The 23,407-nt window shown below is 33.6% G+C and overlaps 2 protein-coding genes across 12 annotated transcripts; both read right to left on the bottom strand.

Moving 5' to 3' along the window:
* Positions 1–190: 190 nt before the first annotated feature.
* Positions 191–4,453, bottom strand: LOC110792406 (uncharacterized). Of its 11 annotated transcripts, XR_008930145.1 has the most exons (6): positions 4,295–4,453; positions 3,741–3,795; positions 3,186–3,265; positions 1,346–1,466; positions 732–946; positions 191–604 (listed from the first exon to the last, which is right to left on the bottom strand). XR_008930145.1 is itself a non-coding variant. In XM_021997204.2 (5 exons), exons 1-5 carry the CDS (start codon positions 4,409–4,411, stop codon positions 831–833), a joined length of 489 nt encoding a protein of 162 aa, XP_021852896.2. In that variant the 5' UTR covers positions 4,412–4,453; the 3' UTR covers positions 191–830. The 11 variants fall into 11 exon arrangements, 8 of the variants coding, with proteins under 8 accessions (XP_021852896.2, XP_021852897.2, XP_021852900.2 ...); XM_021997204.2 differs by having other exon boundaries at positions 191–946; XM_021997205.2 differs by lacking the exon at positions 732–946.
* Positions 4,454–11,038: 6,585 nt separating this feature from the next.
* LOC110792408 (late embryogenesis abundant protein D-29) lies at positions 11,039–14,682 on the bottom strand. The gene is made up of 2 exons (XM_021997211.2): positions 14,333–14,682; positions 11,039–11,975 (listed from the first exon to the last, which is right to left on the bottom strand). The coding sequence occupies exons 1-2, from the start codon at positions 14,520–14,522 to the stop codon at positions 11,263–11,265; spliced, it is 903 nt and encodes a 300-aa protein (XP_021852903.2). The 5' UTR covers positions 14,523–14,682; the 3' UTR covers positions 11,039–11,262.
* Between the last annotated feature and the right edge of the window lie 8,725 nt (positions 14,683–23,407).

The raw sequence follows: 23,407 nt of genomic DNA, 5'->3' as shown, positions 1-23,407 counted from the left end.
TAAGTGGGGTTGGGTAGGTATTTTAATAAGTAAACAAGTGGGGACCATGTCATTTTGGAGACAGGAGGTGGGGTGGGTTTCTGAAATTATTTGTTTAATAGGATGGTGGGTCATAGGGTAAATTATATGTATTACTAGTCTTATATGCACGCTATGCGTGCGTGATTATATAAAAGCTTAAAGTTGGACGTCCTTCAACCCGCCACGATGCGTGCAAAATTATTAAAAAAACTTAAGATTGAGTTTTTACAACTAATATATCACAGCGAAAAATCAAAACTACATCACTAAAAGTGGAAAATGTTCGCAATTGTTTCAACAAATCGAATTCAAAAATGGAAAATGTTTAACAGGTGTGCAATGTCCAACAATTGTGAACGAACCATTTGAACACCAACGGAAACATTGCACCTGCCAGCACCTCTTCTGCTTCAAAATCCTCGATATGCATATCCAACAATGGAAAACCCTAATTACAACAGCTTACAGATCTGAAATCAACCTAATCCATCGGAAAATAAATCAATACACACGACAAAATTAAAGTTGTAACACAGAAGAGTCACACACGCAGCAATAATTACGCGGCTTTAAGATGAACACTCTGCAATCACCAAAAGATAAAGGATGATTAAAATATGAACTATGAGGCTTAAAGAGTTAAAGCCTTAATTTCAGCACATCTGTCATAAAACTGAACCCAACAAAACGAATTATATAAATGTGGTTACATTGGCGTTCAAAGAAATCAGCTAGCCTGTTCTGATGAGAGGCAAATTTGTAATATTGAGTAATTCAAAATATGGAAGTTAAAATCCCTTCTTTGTCCCTTAAATGGCCTCGGAAGACTGACTGTCGTCCTCACTACCAAAACCGAACTCATTCACCCGCTTTTTGTCAACTGGGTATTTCCATCTTTGATAAACATATACAAAAAATATGAAATCTGTAGAAATCGAAGCAAGTTAAAATCAACCATAAACACAATATAATCACAATCATCATCTCCAATGCTGTAATACTACTCCATCTGACTCAATTTGATTGCTAAGGTTTAGAAAAACAAACAAAACTATAATAGTTTGAACAAATCTTGTAGAAAGTTAAAGGGGAAGTGGAAGTTTTAATTCTATCTTGAAACAATAGCCATGTAAACATTTTGAGCTTGCAAACTGGTTTTAGAACATTCTCTGGCTTTGAAAATCAGAAAGTGTGTTGTTTTCCAATTTTTCCCTCCAAGAATAAATGATCAAGAATTCAAGAACTCCCAAAGTTTGTTTCAAGGGGGTGCAACTTAAATAATCAAGCAAAACGAAGATGTTCAGGAGTGTTAAATTAGTATTACCATCACGGAAAACTGAAAGCCGGTGAAGTTTGGGCATCTTGATTACAAAGGCAAAGAGATCGTCAATAATGGTGTTCAAAAACTTGTATGTCATTTGATGCCAGGGCATGTGAGCTACAGACTGCAATTATAGATGAAACGTTATTCAAAAGCTAACAACGGAAAAAAAAACCTACAAAGTTAACAAAATGATAGCTTGACATTTCAGAGAATTTTAGCTCAACTAAAAAGAGCAGATAACTTGACATTTCACAGAATTTTCGAGTAGGAAGAGTTGTCTATGTTTGCAGCCAATCCCAAGCATGGGCTTTAGAAGACTCAATGGTGCTCGGAAAGATGTACAACTTATTGCTTAGAACAAAACCAACTCAGCTACATGGTCTTTGTGTTCTATGTTTAAGAGAAACAATTACTACTCGGAATGGGGTGGGCTGAGGCCCAGGTAGGCCCCCCCTAGACCGCCAGTGAAGCATGTCAAAATTATGAGCATCAGAAAAATCAAGTACCAGAAAACCAGGTGATAGCAAGTACAGAAAGTTGAAGGTGAGATCCATGTCACCTCTCACATAAGTCCAAAACAGCAATATTGGTCCGCAAAGAAAATACCTAATATAAAAAAATATAGAGAAAAAGGTACCATAAGTAAAGAACTGATACATTGTGTAGTAAGGTAGTGAGTCTTAAGTGCATTTTTTTGTAACAGATCTGCAATCTAACCATTACACCACATAAGTTCAAAACTATTAAGGCCACTGAATTTTCCTGAGAGAATTTTTTTTATATAAGCATTAATATAAGAAATCATACAGAATATAAGGCAAATGAATGAGAACAATGATGTATCACCAATTCGAGCAATAGTTGCAAGGTATATAGCCGTAGTAATATTGGCCAGAAATACAATTCCATAACCGTAAGCATCAAAAGACAGATCTCGAGCACCAGCAATGAATGCACCAAGAACAATTAATCCTACGCTGAAATAATAAGACAAAAAAGTTATGTGACAACAAACCACTTCAGAAAAGAGAAGGAAAATCATTGTCTCCATAGAATCGCAGATACTACAAAATCACACTCCATGCAGGTTACACAATTACCAAAGATTCTAAAAATAGTTAGTCAGGCAGCTAAGTACTTTATGAAAACCGGAGCAACACAATGTGTGACTTGTAAAAACGCTTTTACCTTCCAACAAATAGAGGATGTATATCTTTGCTATGTGATTTTGTTACAATAGGGGATCAGTAATTCAATTTCATCAAACAAAGTTTATTAAACATATTTCAAACTTTCAATAATCGGACTCTAATAACTGATTAAGGAATTGAATAGTGAAATTGTAAAACCTAATTAACAATTCTGAACCAAGTATGCAAATTTGAAATTCAATTTCACAAATACGGAGTAATTTTATAGAAAATGAATGAGGTAGAACAAAAGCTTATCTAAGTATTTCCTCTTCTGCCAAGTAAACAAAAATGGAAAAATATAGAAAAATGAATAATTTGAAAGAAAAATTAGAGACAATGATTAAATGCAATCACCGAAACATTTAAATTTGAGATAAAAATTCAACTTTTACTAAATACATCTGATTAATTTTACAAAAAAATAGATTTTAGAAAAGATTAACTTTAAGAATTTGCAGAAACGATAAAACTTTCAATCCATGAGAAATTCAAAATTTCAAGGAAAAAATCTAAATGAGTTAGAACAAATATGGCCACCTAACACCAACACCTAACACCTAACACCTACAATGCTATATCAGATCAAATAGGTTCAAAATTCATCACAAATATTCTAACAAAATCACATAGGTAAAAAACGGACTTACCGGTATACCCAAGGCCCAAGATTTAGCAGCAGCAGCTACTGCCTTATTCGAACCATTCATATCCTCCAAGGAAGTATGCACTAAGAAACCATCATGCACCAAATTTCAACACTAATTACCCAGAAATCTAAACACTTCACATGGACAGTCAATAGCTCAATTGTTATTAAAATCTAACAAACCCGCAATGAAAGGATGGTCAATAGCTCATTTTAGTGTTAATAAAATCTAACAAATTCAAAGCAAATCAAGAATTTACTAATATCCATCAAATGATATCCATCCAAAATTATACACCAATGGAAAAACAAATGTGGAAAATTGTGTTCAAGAATATTTAAAATAATCTTATTTTCAAATGATACCCAAAACTTTCTCCAATCAAGATAGACTGTAAAATACTCAACTTAATGCACCTTTCTCCTGTGTACCTGGCTTTGATTCTTCTCTTTTCCCCATTTATAAAAAAAATAAAAAATAAATAAAAACTCCAACTAAAATTGAACCTTCAAAAAATCAAAAGCTTCAGAAAAGAAATAGAAGAAGAGAAAATACCCAGTCTGGAAGCTTTTTTCCACTTTGGCGAAAGCTGTGAAAGAACCAGGATCATCTGTACAACAAAAAAAAAGTTAATAAAAATCACAGAAATTCGAGAAGGAGAGAAAAAGATTATGGAATGATGAGAAACCATCAGGTCGACGAAAAAACAGGGTTGAATTAATCTGAATCACCCTTTTATTTGAATTAATCAATCAGAAAATTCAAATCAAATTAAAAATTAAATTAAGAATGGAATGGTAATGGAGGTAGGTGAAGTTTACAAATGAAATCAGGAAACCCAAATGCACCCGTAATCCAAGCGACGGGGCAAAACCCGACTCAGAAACCCTAGCTGAGTCGCCGTGAATTATGCCGCCGAACACAAAACCAACCCAAAATCTCTTCATCCTGTAATTGATCATTCAGCCCTTTTCTAAATCCCTAATTTAGATTTCCCCTAAATATTAAAACCCTAATTTCGAAATATATTTAATCTCCAATTTCATAATTTATTTCACCAAAACAAACCAATTCACTAACAAAAACAAAACCAAGAAAAGTGATCTCACCAGCAGTAGGCACACGGCGTTCGACGTGCCGGACGGACATGACGGCGGAGAGATCCGAGGCGGCGATAGCCATTGAAGAGCAGAAGGTTTCAATGAAGGAGAGAGATTCGGAAGCATTTGCCGTTTCTTTATTTTTCTTTATTTTTGGAGAGGGAGAGGAATAACCGTAAAATGTAAAGAAGAAAGAGCCGAGGGTATTTCTGTAAATTACATTAGGGACACGAAAAGTTACGTTACGAAAAAGCCCTCAGCTCTAATAGATATTTAATTAGATGGTGGGGTTGATAAGTTACTAAAAATGGCAAGTGTATCTCTTAAATAAATACGGCCGGAAAAGGCAAGTGTATACCTTAAATAAATACGGAGGCAATATCTGTTTATTCCCTCTGTATTTTTTAGGAGTTACATTTGCTACTTGCGCGGCCGTATATTACATGTTCGTTTTCGGTAACTTTTACACCAATTCTTTATTATTTTCTACTTCAACTAAAATCATAAATATTGCGACCAATTGCCAGTTGGTTCAGTGGTGATTGGAGTTAAACTTGGTAGGGCAGATCGTGTGTTCGATCCTCCGCAAACAACAATTGGGAGGGGACTGAAACTTATCCACCAAGCTCACCTCGAATCTGGATTAGCCCTAAGGGTGAATCGGGGAGTAATGCCAAAAAAAAAATTGCTTTTAAGTACCTTTTATACCCGCTTTTTTTTTCAATTTCTTTATTATCAATTACTCCACTTATTCTATTATTATATAACATCAACTAAACTTTCTTAATAGTTTTTTTTTGAGGGGAAACTTTCTTAATATTTATGCTGGTCAACTTGTAACCCCTAACAAAAATAGGGACGCAGTATAAACTTTATATCAGATAAACTTTTCAAAATAAATACGGATTGCAGCATAACTGCATAAGAATGTATTGTTTCACAAAAAAAAAAAATTTAATTAAGAATTTCTTTTAAGCAAAATTGCAAAATAGTTAGAGAATAAGAATATCTTCCTTTTCTTTGTGAGCTAATATTTTATTCAACTTTTTTCAAACAAATTCAGCTTTTTAAAGTACTTACTCCCTCCGTATTTATTTAAGAGATACACTTGGTCGGGCACGGATATTAAGAAGAAGAATTGAATGAAATAAAATACGGAGTAATAAAGCAAGTGGGGTTGGGTAGATATTTTAATAAGTAAATGAGTGGGGACCATGTAATTTTTGAGGGTGGGAGGTTGGGTGGGTTTCTGAAATTATTTGTTTAATAGGATAGTGAGTCATAGGGTAAATTAGATGTATAATTTAACTAGTTAGTGGCCCTGGCGATGCCCCGAATTTTATTGTTTTTGTTATTTGGTTTTTGTCCGGTTGATGATTGTTTTCTTTGCAAACCTTTATGCATGTTTCTATTTAATTTGTTGCCAATATTACAGAATATCCTCCAAATATATGAAGGTTTCCAGAATAGTTCCTAAGATCAAATATACTTTATTTTTGCAAGTCTTACTTGATTGGTACTCCGTATCAAACTTTGTTTTTTTTTTCTAATTCACTTATAAACATAAGAAATTTCTTAAAGTATCAATTATTATAAATTGAATAACAAAAAATATAGTATATTTTTAGAAAAACACACAACTGATTAACTAAAAAAATAGTAAAACAATTAACCTTTTTTTACATATGATCTGATTAATTAAGAAAGATTAAGTAAATTTTTTATAATAGGTTATTATTCAAATATATATTGGGCATTAAAGTTTTAATACTTATAAGAATGACTTTTGTCTTTTTTCATTACTTTAGAGTCACACGTTATATCATTGTAGAGATGGTTAGAACTTTACATTATGAATTAGAGGTCATGGGTTCGAACATTGATACTAACATTTTTTGTGATTAATAAATTTGAGTAATGCATGTATGCGCGCGAATGACATGACACCATTATTTCACTTGCCAAATTACGGTGACACGTGGCAACATGACATTTCTTGCTTTGAAGATTTAATAATACTCCCTCCGTCCCGGAATACTCGACCCGTTTTGACCGGCACAGAGTTTAAGGGACTTGAATTGACTTATTTAATTTAATAGGTAGTAGTTGATAGTGGGGTATTATTTTAATGTAATTAGTGGGAGGTGGGTTAAGATGTGGGGTTGGGGGAGAGTAGGGGTTGAATTTTTAATTATTTTTTGTATGAAGTAGGGGGTAGGTGGGTTAATAGGAGTGGAGTGAGAAATAATATAATATTGTTAGAATATTTCCATTTTTAGAAACAGGTCAAGTATTAAGGGACGGCCCGATAAGGGAAACATGTCAAGTATTCCGGGACGGAGGGAGTAGTATAGATTAGATGGTGGGGTTGATAAGTTACCAAATATGGCAAGTGTATATCTTGAATAAATACGGCCGAAAAAGCAAGTGTATCCCTTAAATAAATACGGAGGGATTATTTCGCAAACTACAACCTTTTCAAACAAATATTGCAAACTACGACCTAAAAATTACTCCCTCAATTCCTTAATACTCGCTCCGTTTTTTTAATAAAACTGACCTTTAATACTCTTTTTATTCCTATAAAGGAAAATTTGCAAATTACTACCTAGGTATTTAGTGACTTTCGAAATTACTATCTAACTTGTTAAAAGTTGTCAATTACTACGTAGGTGTTTAATTATTGTCGTCAATTACCACCTTAGCTCATATTTTGGCCAATTAGTCACTAATCATATCATAACTAGTTGTGAAGCCCGGTCGTTGTCCGGGATGTCCGATGATATTTTATGCATTGAAAACATGAGAAATATAACCAAGCTCTTGAGTCTATGTTTTTTTCCTCGATATTCTATCATCTAGGATAAATATGCTATCTTCAATAAAAGAGGCTCAAGGTCCGAATAAACTCCCCAACCTATTTAAGCCCCAAATGTAAACTTGAAGGAAAGAAGCGAATAAATTATCTTACAGTTTTTCTAAGGGATTAAACCTTTGTTCTTATTTTAATACTTCCTCCGTCTTTTAATACTCGCAACGTTTGTTAGTTTCACGCATGCCAATGCATAACTTTGATCATTTATATCTTAAATTCTCTTTATGTAAAAATTATAAAAAGTTGATATTTTGAAAATACACATTGAGACGAATCTAACAAGATCCCACATGACTATGTTTTATCTTATATAAAAAACACTACGAATAGTCAAAGTAGATTATATGAATAGTGGCAAAAGTCCAAACGTTGCGAGTATTAAAAGACGGAGGAAGTATTATTCAAAGGGGAATTACATTTACATCCTGCACACAGAAAGCCAGAGGGATTAAAGATGTGACCTTACTAAAGAATTTTGTTTTACCACTATATCTAGAAAAGATAGATATAAAGTGTTGGAGATTCATCACTCTTTACAGATTCAGCTTCTCTGTTAGACTGTTACTTTTTTCTGTTGTAGAAATAATAATGTAGGGAGTTTTATAGAAGTTTGTTGAAATTTATCGAGTCAAATCCTTTGATAATAAGTAGTTATGAGGAATTCTAAATCATTTTCTTTTTGTGTAATTTGGCTTTGCATAGTCAATTAAAGTGATTAATAATGTTTTATTACTTTATTTCATTCAATTATTTGTTCTTAATATCCGTGTCCAGCCAAGTGTATCCCTTAAATAAATACGGAGGGAGTAGCTTTTAATCCCTTCTCTTTCTTAGTCACTAATTTTTTGTATTTTATAAACTAGTATGTTCTTGTGCTAATGCACGAGATTTCTACAAAATTAGAAATCTAGTGAAAATGGTTGGTAGATGATAGATAACATTTTGAACGATGTTGGATTATTAAAACGTTGGTAGATGCTTAAGGAAACATATCATTTAGATGTATCTTGATGTTTTTTAATTTCAATTTTGTTTTATCATCGCAACTTGAAATGCACTTATTGGTAGTGTATGATTATATTGGTGTGTTAGTCGATTTTTACGAAATTAATATTTTCTTGATACTACGTGTCATCATATATTTACTAGTCAATTGATTATTAAAAATATGAATTTCCATAATATTTTGATTGATTAATAAGTTAGTCTAGAACTACTCCCTTTCCCCTCTCTTACCCTAAGAAGACTTCACGTTTCCCCTTTTCCCTCTACTTTGTGGACACCTTGACCATTAGTGACCAACACCTTAACCGTCTACCACCGCTCGGCTTAACCATGTCGGCCACCAAAACCACCCAACTTTATAACCTGAAGGAAATGTGTCTTTCACCCAAGGTGCATTGGTCCAACACTAAGGTTGAGATTAATTAGGGAATATTTATTCAGTAAGATCAAAGTGATCGAAACAGCTAGCTGGAACATTGATTCCAATTAGTGAGTTCTAATCCTTATTAGGCTCACAATTTACTCTTGACTAAACCTACAAGGTCACACCAATGCATATAACGGATAGATGGATTAAATGAATTGAAATTTCATTTAATGGCTAATCGGAAATTTAGTTCGAAAAAAAATATTATATAATAAAACGTTGGATCGTAATCGTATATCGTATCGCATATATGGTGGGCCGGGTCATATGATAAATCGTGTCGTACGACATTGGATCGTCAAGTACTGTACGATTAATATTGCCTGCAAGGCCATAAGAATACTTATGAAGGAGCTACCAACCCAATAGCCAGGCGCGCAAATGCAAGGCCCATGGGCATCGCAGCATGCACGTAAGCGCACAACAGCACACGTCCTATGGTCTTGTTGTAGCGCGCATGAGCATGCGAAAGGAGCAGCAACACAACGTTGGCCGGGCGAGGCCCAACGACTGTGAATCCCATTGCCCACAGCGCTCACGCGAAGTGTTGGGCCGCGATATGCATGCTGGCCGGCCAAGCCCTTGGTCGGTTGGCTTGTGTATGCTCCAAGGGTTAATAGTTTAACCCTAAGATTGTTTCCATACTATAACCTAATTCAAACAAGAAACCCTAATTAGAGTTTTGCCTCCGGTGAGAGAAAAACCCTAAAGTTTGAATAATTTCCACCATACCCAAAATACCTTGAGAAAGTTTTAAGCTAACGGAATCAAGGCGGATCTGAACGTGCCGATGGACTATTGTAAAGGAACTACACATGGAGTTCTTGTTCGTGAGGCTAACGGGAGTACACGCATAGAATGTATGTTTTCATTTAATTTGAGATGTTTTCTTCTTTGTTAATTAGATTTGCATTAAATCCAACATAACCTTTCATCTCAAACCACCTGTCGCATGCACCTAACCACCAAGAAACTCTACCCAACCACCTGGAAATTCTTCCTAGTTCCTACCACCGACGAAAATCTATCAACCAACCCAACCATCCTCAATATCTCTCACCTCCCTACCACTTACAAAAGTTTCCCCACCCATGACCCAAGGAACTACCCCCTTAAAATCACCTTATAAACCCACATCCACCACAAAATCACCTACTCACAACCGTCCCTAAAACTCATTCAAAATTGCGGATTTTGGTTGTAAATTGTTAGTTTCAACCTCGAAAACTCCGAGCTTTCATATTTGAACTTGATTTCTAAAAATAAAATTGGCAAGAGAGGTGTGAGATGACGATGCTAATAGAGTAAGAGGAAGTATCCAAAGCTGAGAGAGAAAAAAAGGTCATCGGAGCTAAGAGATGAGAGGTTTTCAGTGTTGAGAAAGAAAGAGGGAGTAAGTTAAGGATTTGATGATATCAAAATGTTATCCCAAAAAAAATTTATTATGAAAAAACGTTTTTCTTTTTATTCTCACCTTCTTTCCTTTTATTCGTGTCGTTTTCTTTTCTCTTTGTAACCCATACGCTTCCTAAGAAAGTAAAGATGAAAAATCATACTCCGTAATTTATAATGTATTTTTATTGAGAATCATTAAGAAAGTATAAACGAAGTTTATAAGAAAAAATCATGATCATATAAAATCTTATTTGATTTGTATCGATGTATATTTTTCAAAAGATAAACTTCAAAATTTTATTTATAACAAATCATATTAATAGAATCAAATTGTAATAATATAACTACTAATTATATCTGCAAAAAATCAGTATTATTTCTATAAGTATTTTTATGAACAAAAATTTCAATATTAATTTTATGCAATGATAAACGGTCAAATCTATATGAACAAAATATAATTGATTTTATATTTTTTAACATTCCCCATTTTATTTTAACGATTTTAAAAATTTATTTAGAAATAGTCTAACATTATTGACTTAAATATTCCACCTTTTAATTACAAAGCGTTTTCAAGCTGTGAGATTTCTATTTTCCAATTATATATATGTTGATTATTTAATATATTTCCAATTATATATATGTTGATTATTTAATATAAGAATTGAATGTTGGGTGTTTAAAAGTCTCACGTTCACCAACACTCTGCTTAAATAATATAGATACATACTCTACGCGGCGCTGAATCACCCTCGTATCCCCGCCAACCGCTCTGGGGTGGCTTAGTTTTCTGAGGTTGTTTTTTCGGATATCACATATGTGTGGCAACACACATATCAGCTAAAAGACAAAAAAGAAGTACCATTCATGTAAAAAAAAAGTACCATTCTGTAAAAAAAGTAGCATTTTTGTGTAAAAAAAATACCATTCAATTTTCTTTTTTGTCGTTTTTCCTATTTTGTCTTGCTATGATAGCCATTTACAAGCACATATCTGATATCTGAAAATACTTCTTCTTGTTTTCTTGCTAACTTTTATTGGTCAGATACAAAGTAAAACTTTTTAACAAAATAGCTAGAACGTCGTCACATGCAACATGGTAACATTACTACAAATCTAGGCTTAACCTTGAACACATTCATGTAAACCTTGAAGCAGTAAAACAAAGAGGCAATCCTCCTACCCAAAATTGACAAAAGACCAACCACGTACAAACTAGCTAGCTTCTTTCTACACAACATTTACGACAATCAGAACTAGAAAGGTTGTAATTTAGAGCTCATCATCATCATCATCGTCATCGTTATCAATAATATAGCGAGCCGAGGTCATATCCTGAGCCATCTCTTTAGCAGTTTGCAAAGCATCACTAGCCTTCTTCTTAAGAGCATCATACCCCTCACTGGCTTTATCCTTTACCCAACTAGAATGTTCCTCTGCAACATCTTTCGCATCTTTAGCCATTTCCTTTGCTTCTTGAGCCTTTCGAGCCGTTGCCTCCTTTGTTTGTTCAACCTTGTTTGTCATCCTCTCCTTTGCCTCTTGAGCTTTATTCCCTGTAGATTCCGACTCTAGTTTAGCCTCATCTTTAGCCATTTCCCTAGCTCGTTGAGCCACGCGAGCAGCTGCCTCTTTTGTTTCCTCAACATTTGCTTTCATCGTCTCCTTAGACTCTTGAGCTTTATTGCGTGTTGTTTCCAAATGTAGTTGAGCCTCGTCTTTAGCCATTTCCTTGGCTCCTTGAGCCTTGCGAGCCGCAGCCTCCTTTGCTTCTTGAGCATCGGCTTTCACCGTCTCCTTAGCCTCTTGAGCTTTATCGGCTGCTGTTTCCGCTTGCTGTTGAACCCGATCTTTCACATTCGAGGCCTTGTTAGAAGCCTCTCTGCCGTATTCCTTGGCCTTGTCCATGGCTGCGTCCTTCGTCATTGAAGCCTTGTCCGTCACCTTTTCTTTGGCTTCTCCAGCTCCAGAACTGAGTTCTTCGCCTGCATTATGTTCAGCAATTTTAAAATAACGCCCATGTATAATCCACTCATTCCCCATCCAAACACAATTTCGAGGATTTGATATAGATTTAGTGATCTAATATTAAAAAGAGACCCACGTAACATTTCCGTTAATCTTAAACATGTTACGAACTGATAAAATACAATTTCTTTTTTTAAATGTAAAAAATCAATTTGTCAATTTTGTTAGACGGTGAAAGTCAATGTACCGCTACTATTTATAGTTTTAATTATAGCATACTCCATATCCTTTTATCACTACTATTTACGTAGTAACAAGAGCATATTTAATGGTTAGCTAACACCATTGTCGCTTGGTATGCCAAGTACTTTTCAAGTAATAACATCTTCTAGCTATAATATGCTTCTAGCTAGCTATAATATGCTCCAATGGTTAACAATTAACTTGATTTTTTTAACTCCTTTTTTTAATTATTTTATAATTTCATTCTTACGTTTACGCAATTAAATTCTAAATAATAATTAGAGCTAATTTGCTTTGTCAACTAATTTAACAAAAATGCTCTAATGGCTTAGCTACTTACTTGATAGTTTTGGAAATTACAGACAAATCCTTAAATACAACCATTAGAATTGCTCTCAGTACTACCACCCGTGTTCATTAAAATTTTTACTTACTATTTGCAGAATTTCAGTGCAATATTTAACTACCTATAATTCCAATAGGTAAAAAATTTATAAAAAGATTATTCTTAAAATATATAATGAACCCAATTACGATCTTAATTGGGTGATAACGCTTTTTATGTACTTCCTCCATTCTTTTTTATATGCCACAATTTGTCACCGTTTTTTATAACGTTTGTCCCGATTATAGTTCTAACTATTAATATCTTTAATTATTAATGGTAAAAGTTACAAAAAAAATATATATTATAATAAATTTATATAATAAAATGATTATAATTAATAAGATCCCATTTGACTATTTTTTTTTGTTAAATGATAAATTTAAGGAAGAACTTCACTTCAATATTGAATTTCCTCGCAATAAAATAAAAATCTCCTTGAATTTATCAACTGCTACAATTTTCTATCACCTGCTACAATTTTCCTTACGTACAAGTCACATTAGGGATCCTACTACATGTACACCTAGTATACAAGACATTTATACACCATGCTTTTCTATTGGGTGAAATGACATATTTACTTTTTAGTGGGTTTGATGATTTGTCAACAAATTAATGGTGTTGTACAATAGAATCGTATACACTAGGTGTACATGTAACATTTTCCTCACATTAGCAAGTAAATTATAATATTACATTAATAGTAAGTCATTGGTAGTCAAAATAGATTCTGATATTCATACCGATTTAACGATGCGGAGTTTAAGACACTTGAATTGACTTACTAATTTAATAGGTGGTGGTTGATAGGGGGTATTTTTTTTTCCATGTAGATAGTGGAAAATGTGAAAGGGGTGTAAGTTTTTAATTTTTTTTTTTTTTTTTTTTTTTTGTGTGCAAGGAGTGGGGTTGTAGGTAAGTGTAAGAAATATTATAATGTTAGGTAAAAATTCTCCATTCATAGGACCGGTGTAAGTATTAAAAGACGGTCCGAAAAAAAAGCGGTGTGAATATTAAGGTACGGAGGAAATATATTAACAGTGTCAAAAGTCAAATTTATGTTAAGTTTAAGAGAATGGAAATAGTATATAATTGTGAAATTTTACGATCAACATTTTCATAATTTAAAAACATAGTTAAAGGCGTTTGGATGGGGAATGAGTGGATTATACATGGTAGTATTTCATGTCACGGACAGTATCATGGGTTTCGAAATTTAGATATGCGCGTATGTTCTTAGGTTGGGTGCGCAAGATTTCCTCGTTTATCCATAATCCACGAATTGTTGTGAGGATCCGAACCCAAGTTCGATGAAGTCACGCTGCTAGCTTGTACCAGTTAGCAAATGATAAATGTTTCATTGTTTTATTGTTTAACTAATTGGTTTATTGCTTAACTAATTAGTTCAATTGCATAACTAATTGATTTCGTTGCTAGACTAATTGAATTTTAGACTTAACTAATTGATTTCAATGGTTAACTAATTAGTTGTTCCAGTGTATAAAAGTGGTCTAACCGTTAGACCGTCTTTCCTAAAAGCTTGTAATTTTATTTTTGCCATTCTTCTATCAATAAAGTTTAAAATATAGTTTAGGGTAATCTTTTAAAAAGAAGGTAAGACCTACCTAGCTTTACGTATATCCGAGAACGCGGTATAATTAGCAAAATTTAGGCCTAGACAAAACCAATTGAAACGCTCGTGCACACACAACTAATAATTCGTATAAGGAATAGGTTAATTACCTTGTTGTTTCAATCCAAGCCCCTCCTGGATCTTCTCTTTAGCCCACCCCGTCCACGACTCACCGCTCTCTTTGATCTCCTCCTCCACTTCATGAGCGTACGATACGGAGTTGTTACACGCCGCCACCACCACCGCCACCACAATCACTAACGACATCAGCTTCATCCCGAAGCGTTGTCGTTCCATCATCTACTGATCAAATTAAGTTTAGTTTTTTGGATCAAAAGTTTTTAATTATCAAAGTGTTTTGAAATACCTACTTAATTATGCATATATTATTTATACTCTGTGAAAGGTGCAGATTCTTATCAATTTGAAGACTTAAAAGTTGAAACAAAAGAGTAGGAAATTAAATAAACTAGTTATTAAATTATAAGTACGGGTGATGTGGTGTAGCGAATGGTTCTAAATTCTGACCGACATGAGTTTCCAAGTGTTGAGACCACAGTGTTGCATGTGTTTATGATTTTGTGTACATCTGCCACCTCCTATTCCTTTATTGGGAAAGGGGTCAGGTAATCCACGACTAAAGATAATGAGGGTCAGGTCTGGCTTCGGACTGGCCAGCAGTACTGGGCCTGATCGGGCCGTGCTCATGCGGAGCTCGCTTGTAAAGCGCCTGACAGGGTTGGGCCGAATTTGTTTAAAATGCGACTCTAGGCTTCATGTCGGACCGGATCATCGTGTTTAGCGTATTTTATCGTACATTGTCGTGTTTTTTCTAAATAAATGGGTTGATGGTTCATCACTCTGTGCACGTGTCGGGTCGTGTCTCTAGTCGACCCAACCCACTTCCATATTTACTCCCGGCCAATTTAATGTTTTACACGTCATTTGTCTGCTTTTACTATTGTTGTCAGCGGCTACTCCTTCCGTATTATTTTAGAAATCACATGTTTACCGAAATAGGTATTAAGGAAGTATAGTTGAATTTGATATAGTAATGATGCAAGAGTAGTAGTTGATAATAGAGAAATATATACAAACAAGTGGGCTGTAAAAGATACGCACAAGGAAATTATTTATGATTTACCTTTAAAGTGACGAACGCCCCCAGAGAATAACACAATTCTCCTCTAAATTCGTGCACCCGAACTCAGTAGGTGGCACTGGTTAAGAACTGCTAAGGTCTCTAATAGGGTTTAGGGTTAATCTTTTTGTACATGTGTGTATTTTGAAGCTGAAAAACGAAATTATATATTTCCTATGTTCCTTAAATATTGCATCATGGTTGAATTTACGCTTCTCAACGCATACTTTAACTCTTTTTAATATCTCGAATTATGTATAACAGTATAAGTACAAATTATAAAAGTTTTATATTTAGAAAATATATATAGGTACGAATCTAACAAGATATCACATGAATGCAATTTTTCTTAGGTAAGAATTACAAAAAATGAACAAAGGTCTAGTGTGAATAGTTTAAAAACAAGATGACACGATATTTATGTGAACTAATGAAGTATACGCACTCCGTGTAGAAATAGGATACTACGCAAAATAATGAAGGGGGAGGAGTTTTGTGGGACCTGCTTGTTTGTAAACAACTAGATAGATTTGCATACGCCTTCCACCACGGAGGTTGTTTTTTCGCATATCAGATATGTGTGGAAACACACATATCAACTAAAAGACAAATAGCTAAAAGACAAAAAAGAAAGTACCATTCTGTAAAAAAAAGTATCATTCTGTAAAAAAAAGTACCATTTTTGTTTAAAAAAGTACCATTTAATTTCTTTTTTGTCCTTTTTTCTATTTTGTCTTTTGTTCTAATATGTATTAGCCCATACATATCTGATATGCCCTTGTACTTCCTCTCCACCGCGTGCTAATTGGTTGGGTTGTCAAGCAAATCATGGTTGAGTCGCACAAAGAGGTATGCAGTCATACCTTGGCAGTGGTGTAAAGTATAAACTGATCCAAAGGACCAAAGCAAGTTATATTTTGCATTACAACCAACATTTCCCCACTAATGCAAAACATCACGGGATTTAGAGAACTGGGTAATAATTAGTAGGCTTAGTACTTAAATGTTAGTATCCAAAGGTTTGAACTAACATATAGTGGAGTGGGGTATTTAACGCCTAAAGAATATCCAAGGATTGAACTCCTAGATTATTAAAGTGACCCGACAACACATACCTTGCCATAAGAGCTTGAGTGATTCCTGGATAAATAACACGACCGCTCATCTTGGGACTCTTAGTGAACGCTCTAGAGAGATATCCCATTACTCATAGATGGAGACCATCCCTTCCCATTCACTGCAGGTGTTCCGCGATCATTAAGAACATTTAAGTTCAACCTAGCTTTCATCTATACAACTCACCGGTCATCTCAAGACATCACTAACTCTATATATTTTACGTAAATCTATTTTTTTTTTAAGAGGATCACAAAATATTTAGTTTTGAACACAACAAATACAATTAACATGGTGTTAATTATGGGAGGGGTTTGTTTTACATATAATCTCTTTTGTGTAAATGAGCAAAACAAATTCAACTTTTTACATATAACATGATTTTAGTTTCAGGGAAGGGTTTATAGTACATAGAATATGTTTTGTTTTTAAAGGATCAACTAGAATTACTTTTGAACACAAAAAATAAAATTCATAATGATTTTGGTTCATCGATTGAAAGAAACGTGGGATTTTTAAAAAACAAAATCCTAACCTATTGTTAAGATTCGAACACTGGTGAATATTAGGAAGAAGCGTTGAAGTTACCACCACTATGACAAGGGGTATCAGCACGTCTACCATTGCAATACCAATTTATACGACTTATAAAAATGAATGATCCCATAAAAAGATGCCATTTTTTAAAAACATTGTTTTTGCTAGAGCCAGGATTCGAAGGCATGTTGATCGCAAATATATTGAAGTTTAGGCGGTAAAGCAATGACCGACCATAAGTCCATAATGACAAAGGGGTATCAGCACGTTAACATTTGCAACATAAAACATTTTTATCTGTATAGGGGGAGTATGATTTTAGTTCTTTTATTCATATATATATATATATTTAAAAATTCTGATGGTATCAATTAACCAATCACCTTTTTGTATAATACAATAAAATAAGAAAATAACTTCATCACGAATGAATTAAGTCGTGAAAGCTTTCACTTGACAAATGAATTAACTTCATCACGAGAGTCTTCACCACGTCGAATTATGAACCCAAGTTGATTCCTGATGCACAAAGGGTAATTCAGATAAATTTGTTTTATTTTTATTTTTTGACGGATAAGTTCAACAAACACGAGCTTATTTTTTGACGGAGTGTTTTAATTGTGATATATCTTGTTAATAAATGTTGCATTTGAAGAGATCGTGTTTTAATTTGTGGGATCATTACATGTATACTGAAATCGGAATACATACTGTTTATTAACTTCATTAGCTATCGTATCTTGTATAAAATTTTAGGTAGCTCACTATGATGTTCTGATACCCCCCGTTAAATTGGTTACTTGATTACCCTTACACTAGCTAAACCCGTGTTCGAACCTATGTTTGAAAAATAATTTTTTTTTTCCCTATTCATTTTTTTAAATTTTAATGAGTATTTTTTTATACAAATTCTACAACCAATATACATTTAGGAGTATCGTCTATACAATTTCTAGAATCAAAAATCATAACTTAATCAAACAGGTTTATTGCTATACAAAAGGTTCAACATTGTCACTTCCAATTCATCATCTCCAGATTCGTAGAAAGACGAATAATAGTTACATCCATTGCAATATTAACTATTTTTTCCAGCCATTGCAATAGGTCCAGCTTTTGTCACTTTCAATTCATCATTTCCAGTACATCGCAACTGAAATACTATAATTAATATGATTGAAAATCTCTTAGTAATTTCATCAAACAGGTTATATGCATCACTAAATCCATGGAAGTTCTTTTAATGGCAGACTTTTATATGCTTCGAAAAAAATTATAACTCATTTAGATAGTTAATGCATTCAAAAATGGCAGAAAATAGAATGAGAAATAGAAATTCAGAGGGTGGGAAAAATGAACCACATACTTTGCAGTTGCTTTAGCAATAAAAACCAGAAAAAATGGCTCTTTGTAGTTCTCTTATTATTAGTGGAGGTGAAAGATGGAAATTTGAGGTGAAGAAGTGTTTGGCGCAAAGATGAAAAATGGGTATTTTGGCGCAATTAAATCCCGCTGAAGTGAACAGAATGGCGCAAATGGCTGAAAATATTTGCTGCCCAAAAAAAATATTTCAGAAAGCTTTTCCCTCTCTTTTTTAGTGGGATTTGTGAGGTGGCATTGTGTAATTGGTGGTGTGCAAGATACCTTTGCACACCAAGTGTATCCCTAGCCTTTTCCATAAAGTATTCGAATTATAATAATGCTAGAGTAGTTAATGTCTTATTGCAATACACAAATTCTTATTTACAAGGGTTGTACAATAAATATTGTACACCGGAGTAAAAGTTAACTCAAAATGCTTAAAAGTTAAACTTATATATGTAAAAGTTATCTAATTTTTAGTGAATTTTTTTTAATTTTAATAAAACTTATTTCTTCAAAATCACTAATAATGTATAAAATTAATCATTTAACCCTTTAAAATGTTTATCTATCACCTTTCTTTTTACTAATATAAAAGTTAATCAAAATAGGTTAAAGTTACAGAAAATTGAGTAAAAGTTATTTTGGTGTACAATAAATTTATTGTACACCTTGTGCGCGCAAGACCTTTTGATTTTCATAAAGCATTAAGGCTCCGTTTGGTAGGGCGTAAAATGTTTTCATGGAAAACGATTTTCCCCTTTTTAACCATTTTACGTTGTTTGGTTGGGTAAGGGATGTAAAATAATTTTCCATTACTCTCTCAAAGATGGAAAACCCTTTTCCATTTGAAAGGAAGGGAAACCACTTTTCCTTCTTTCCTCCTTACCTCCCTCTCCTTTCTTCCCCTCAATCTTCACCATTTTCTCCCATTTTCCTTTAAGTTACCAAACAAAGGAAAAGTGGTTTGGAATTGTGTTTTCCCTTGAAAACTGTTTTCCATGGAAAATCGTTTTTCAATGAAAACGTTTTACGCTTTACCAAACATAGGGATGTCAATGGGGCGGGGCGGATGCGGATGTAGGTCCCTCCATCCCCATCCCCACCTACAATTTTCATCCCCATCCCCGCCCCATCACCCATGGCGGGTACAAAATTCATCCCCATCCCCGCCCCAACAACTACAAACTAAAATCCATCCCCGCCCCACCACCCTCCTGGGAATCCATCCCCGTCTCATCCCCACCCCAAATCCGCACCAATACCCACCTAGTTATTTTATTTAGTAAACATTATGGAAAAAAGTAACTTCCATAACAAAAAAAATTTAAACAAACAAAATTAAAAGTCTCGCCTTAATTCATATTATCACATATTAAAAACAAAACCAAACGCATAAAATAAAATTCAACTTTTTATCTTCTTTAAATTTTTAATTCACGTAGGAAATGATACTCGGATAGAATTTACGAGTATCAAGCGGGGCGGGTAGGGATGGGGCGGGGCGGGCGGAGATGGGGCGGGTCCAACATAAAATCCACACCCGCCCCATCACCCATGACGGGTATAATTTTTAAACCCATCCCCGCCCCATCACACGCCAAACTTCCCTCCATCCACACCTACTTGGGACGGATGCGGGGCGGGTCTCCCATAACACCCGCCCACTGACATCCCTAACCAAACAGAGTCTAAGTAAATTAGGATAGAAGAGGAGTAAAACTTTCTGTAAAATGGGTTAGATATAGGTGGGCCTAGGAGAGATAAAATCCCATGCTTCAAAAGAAATTGGATAGTGTTAATTCAACGCGCGGATGGTGCAGGGGCCTGCACGTAGATCTACGTGCACCTGCACCAAAACGCAAAAAATAAAAAAATACAAAAAGAACATAAGAAACTAAACAGAAAGAACATAATAGAGTAAACGAAAAGAACATTAACCAAAAGCTGAAAAGAACACTAATGTTAAAAAACTAAAGAAAATGTACAAAATTGAAAATAACATATTCTCTCTTCTGATACACTATAAAAAGAACAACTATTTTACAAAAAGAACATCATGTGAAAAATGCAATAGAAAAAAAAAAATATTATCGATAATATTATAAAAAATTAAAAAACAGTAAAAAAAGTTAAAAAGTTAAAAAGAACACAAAATAATTAAAAAAAGAACAACAACTTTCTTAGAAAACACAAAGAACAAAATCAAAAGAAAAATAAAATAACAAAAACTCAAAAAAATTTAAGAAAAAGACAACAAAAAAAAGAACAAGAGAACAAAACACATGAAAAAGAACAACATTTTCTTTTTCCTTATCAAACAAAAGAACAGAATGAAAGGGACGAAAAGAACAACAAATCTATGTTCTTTTATTAGTTGTATTTGTTCTTTTCAAACCAAACCACTTAGTGTTCTAATTAAAAAGACAAAAACGACGAAATTTTGATGCACTTAAAACGAGATCTATATTTAAATGTATTTTTGTTCTTATCCAACGCATCAGATCTATGTTCTTTTATTAAGTGTTATTTGTTCTATTCAAACGATTTTATGTTCTAATTAAAAAAAGACGAAACGACGATTTTTTGATGCACTTAAAACTAAATCTATATTTTAAAAAAAAGTATTTTTGTTCTTTTACCACGAATCAGACTATGTTCTTTTTTAAGTGTTATGTGTTCTTTTCAAACCATTATATGTTCTTTTTTTAACAATATATGTACGTTGATATAAAAGAACAAACTATTTTGATTTAAAAGAACAAACTATGTTGATGCCACAATAAAAGTAAAGTTGTGAAAAGAACATTACAATTTGAAAAGAACATTAGAGAAAGAACAAGGAAACGTACCTTAAACACTTGATCAACATTTATCAGGAGCAGCAATATCTTTTAATAAATCTTAAAAAACTGTTCTCAATCCTCGAAAAATATCACGCTCTCCAGATATTCTCTTGCTTTGAAAACTAGCCAAATTGAACTAATGTTTTTCTTAATTCACTCATTTTTCAACAAAGGAGAAACATTCAGAAGGAATTTTAGAGAGAGAATAAGGAGAAAATATATTTTTTACTCTTTCACTCACCATCTCATTCTTTCTCTCTCAAAAAATCTCTCTTATGTTGAGAGAATATAAATCCTCTCCTCTTTCGGTCTCTAAAATGTATTTATAAAATGACTAATGGTTATGATCCATAAGTACAATTATTATATATATAGTTGCTGAAAAATAGAAAATGAAAAAATAGGAAGTAGAATCAAAGAATAACAGAGAAGGAGAAAGAAAAAATTCTTAAAGAGTGCATAATGAGAACTATGCACGTGTTTTTATTTTGTTCTTTTAACAGAATATTATAAAAAGAACAAATGAAAAGACTAAAAGAACAAATAGAGAGACTAAAAGAACAAGTCAAGTACCTTGTTCAACAATAATATATGATTCGGAAACATCATTTTCATCATTCTATTATGAATTATCAAGCACATTATTCATAATATCTGAAAAAATAATAGGTTAACATGTATAAAACCAAGAAAAAGAACGCAACCAAAAGAACAAAGGATAAATAAAAAGTAAGAAGAAAAATAACACAATAAAATAAAAAGAACAAGTTATGAAACACAAATGAAATTGAAAATAATAAAAAAAGAAGAACACAATAGAATGAAAGAACAAATTATGAAACGAAAATGGTCTATTTTTCTACTATAATGAAACTGTTCTTTTAATACGAGCATAAAGAAACTGTTCTTTTAATACGAGCATATGTTCTTTATTACGTAAAACTGTTCTTTTCTGGAAAAAAAATCGTAATTACATAATCCAAATCTTCAAAATCAGCGATTTCAATGAAATCAACGTGTTGTTACATAATTTGATTCATTAAAATCATCAAAACCACCAAAACTCGATTATTACAAAAACAAAATCATCAAACACACGATTATTACAAAATCAAAATCTTCAAAACCTAGAATTTATTTTTTCAAAATTGAAAAATTACCTTCCAAAATCTGATTATCAGCTGCAGAATTCAGATTTGAAGAAGAAGAATCGATTTAATTTGATGTTGAAGCAGAAAAATCAACGAATTTTTGGGAATTTTCACTACTTTCTCTCTCTAAGAACTATTTTAGAAAACCTAGTTCATACTTTCTCTCTCCTCTTCACAATTTGAGTTCAAAACCTAAAATCTAGAAAAATATATATCGCAAGAAGAAAACAAATCGAATAAAAATCGCGAAAAACAGAGCTGAAAAGAACAGAGCCTTTAATGTTCTTTTGTTCTAGGGTATTGTTCTTTTGTTCAAGGAAAATGTTCTTTTGTTCCCAGGATTTAATGAAACACGCGCGTTTTATGTGTTTTTTATGTCGTTTTGTTTCAGGTGCACCTAGAGCACGGTGCACACGCCTGCACCATCAAATTTGCGGTGTTAATTACCCAAAGCAGAGAAACAAAGAATAGAAGTGTCGTGGAGCTCGAAAGGAAGGCAGAGGATAGCTGCTTCCTATTGGCGGGTGCAAGGAAGGTCGTCGTAATATGGCGGCGGGGTAGAGCAACATCATGGAGGTAATCGGTGGTTGCAGCTGGGGTGGAGGCGCCAAAGAGGAAGGAGGCGCCGCCGTGGCGAGTTGGAGGGCCGAATAGAGAGAGAGACAGAGAGGGGGGGGGGGGGGCAAGCGAGGGCTACGGAACTGGTGGTTGGCGATTAAGGTGGCTGATCGTGGTGGTTTTCGGCAGAAGGTGGGAACAGTTGTGGTGATTATGGCGGTAGTTACGGTTGTTCAAACATAAATTTGAAATTGTTAAAAGAGCTTATCATTTTTAATAGTCAACTAGTGTGTAGCCCGGGCGATACCCGGTTGCTACTTTGAATAATTAAAATTCGAAATTCTTTTTCAACTCAATATTAGACTAAAATACATGTAGACTATAAAAGTGAAAAGATTTATTATATTCATCAATTACACATGTACATTACCTTTATAATGCCAAGTAATTTTCTTAATGTTTTAATTGTTTAAT

Source organism: Spinacia oleracea, chromosome 3 (genome assembly GCF_020520425.1).
Source record: "Spinacia oleracea cultivar Varoflay chromosome 3, BTI_SOV_V1, whole genome shotgun sequence".
Lineage (NCBI taxonomy): Eukaryota > Viridiplantae > Streptophyta > Magnoliopsida > Caryophyllales > Amaranthaceae > Spinacia > Spinacia oleracea.
The sequence above is the reverse complement of the archived record's forward strand: the minus strand, read 5'-3'. Positions and strand labels throughout refer to the sequence as shown.

Bases quoted from the DNA above. Each gene is read 5' to 3' on its own strand.
- LOC110792408 (XM_021997211.2), bottom strand. From the start codon at position 14,522: ATGATGGAACGACAACGCTTCGGGATGAAGCTGATGTCGTTAGTGATT. The intron at 11,976-14,332 runs GTAATTAACCTA...AACATAATGCAG, and splicing joins GCTTGGATTGAAACAACAAG to GCGAAGAACTCAGTTCTGGA.
- LOC110792406 (XM_021997202.2), bottom strand. From the start codon at position 4,411: ATGCTTCCGAATCTCTCTCCTTCATTGAAACCTTCTGCTCTTCAATGG. The intron at 3,796-4,294 runs GTGAGATCACTT...TTTGTTGTACAG, and splicing joins ACGCCGTGTGCCTACTGCTG to ATGATCCTGGTTCTTTCACA. The intron at 1,467-3,185 runs GTAAGTCCGTTT...CTATAATTGCAG, and splicing joins CTTGGGCCTTGGGTATACCG to TCTGTAGCTCACATGCCCTG.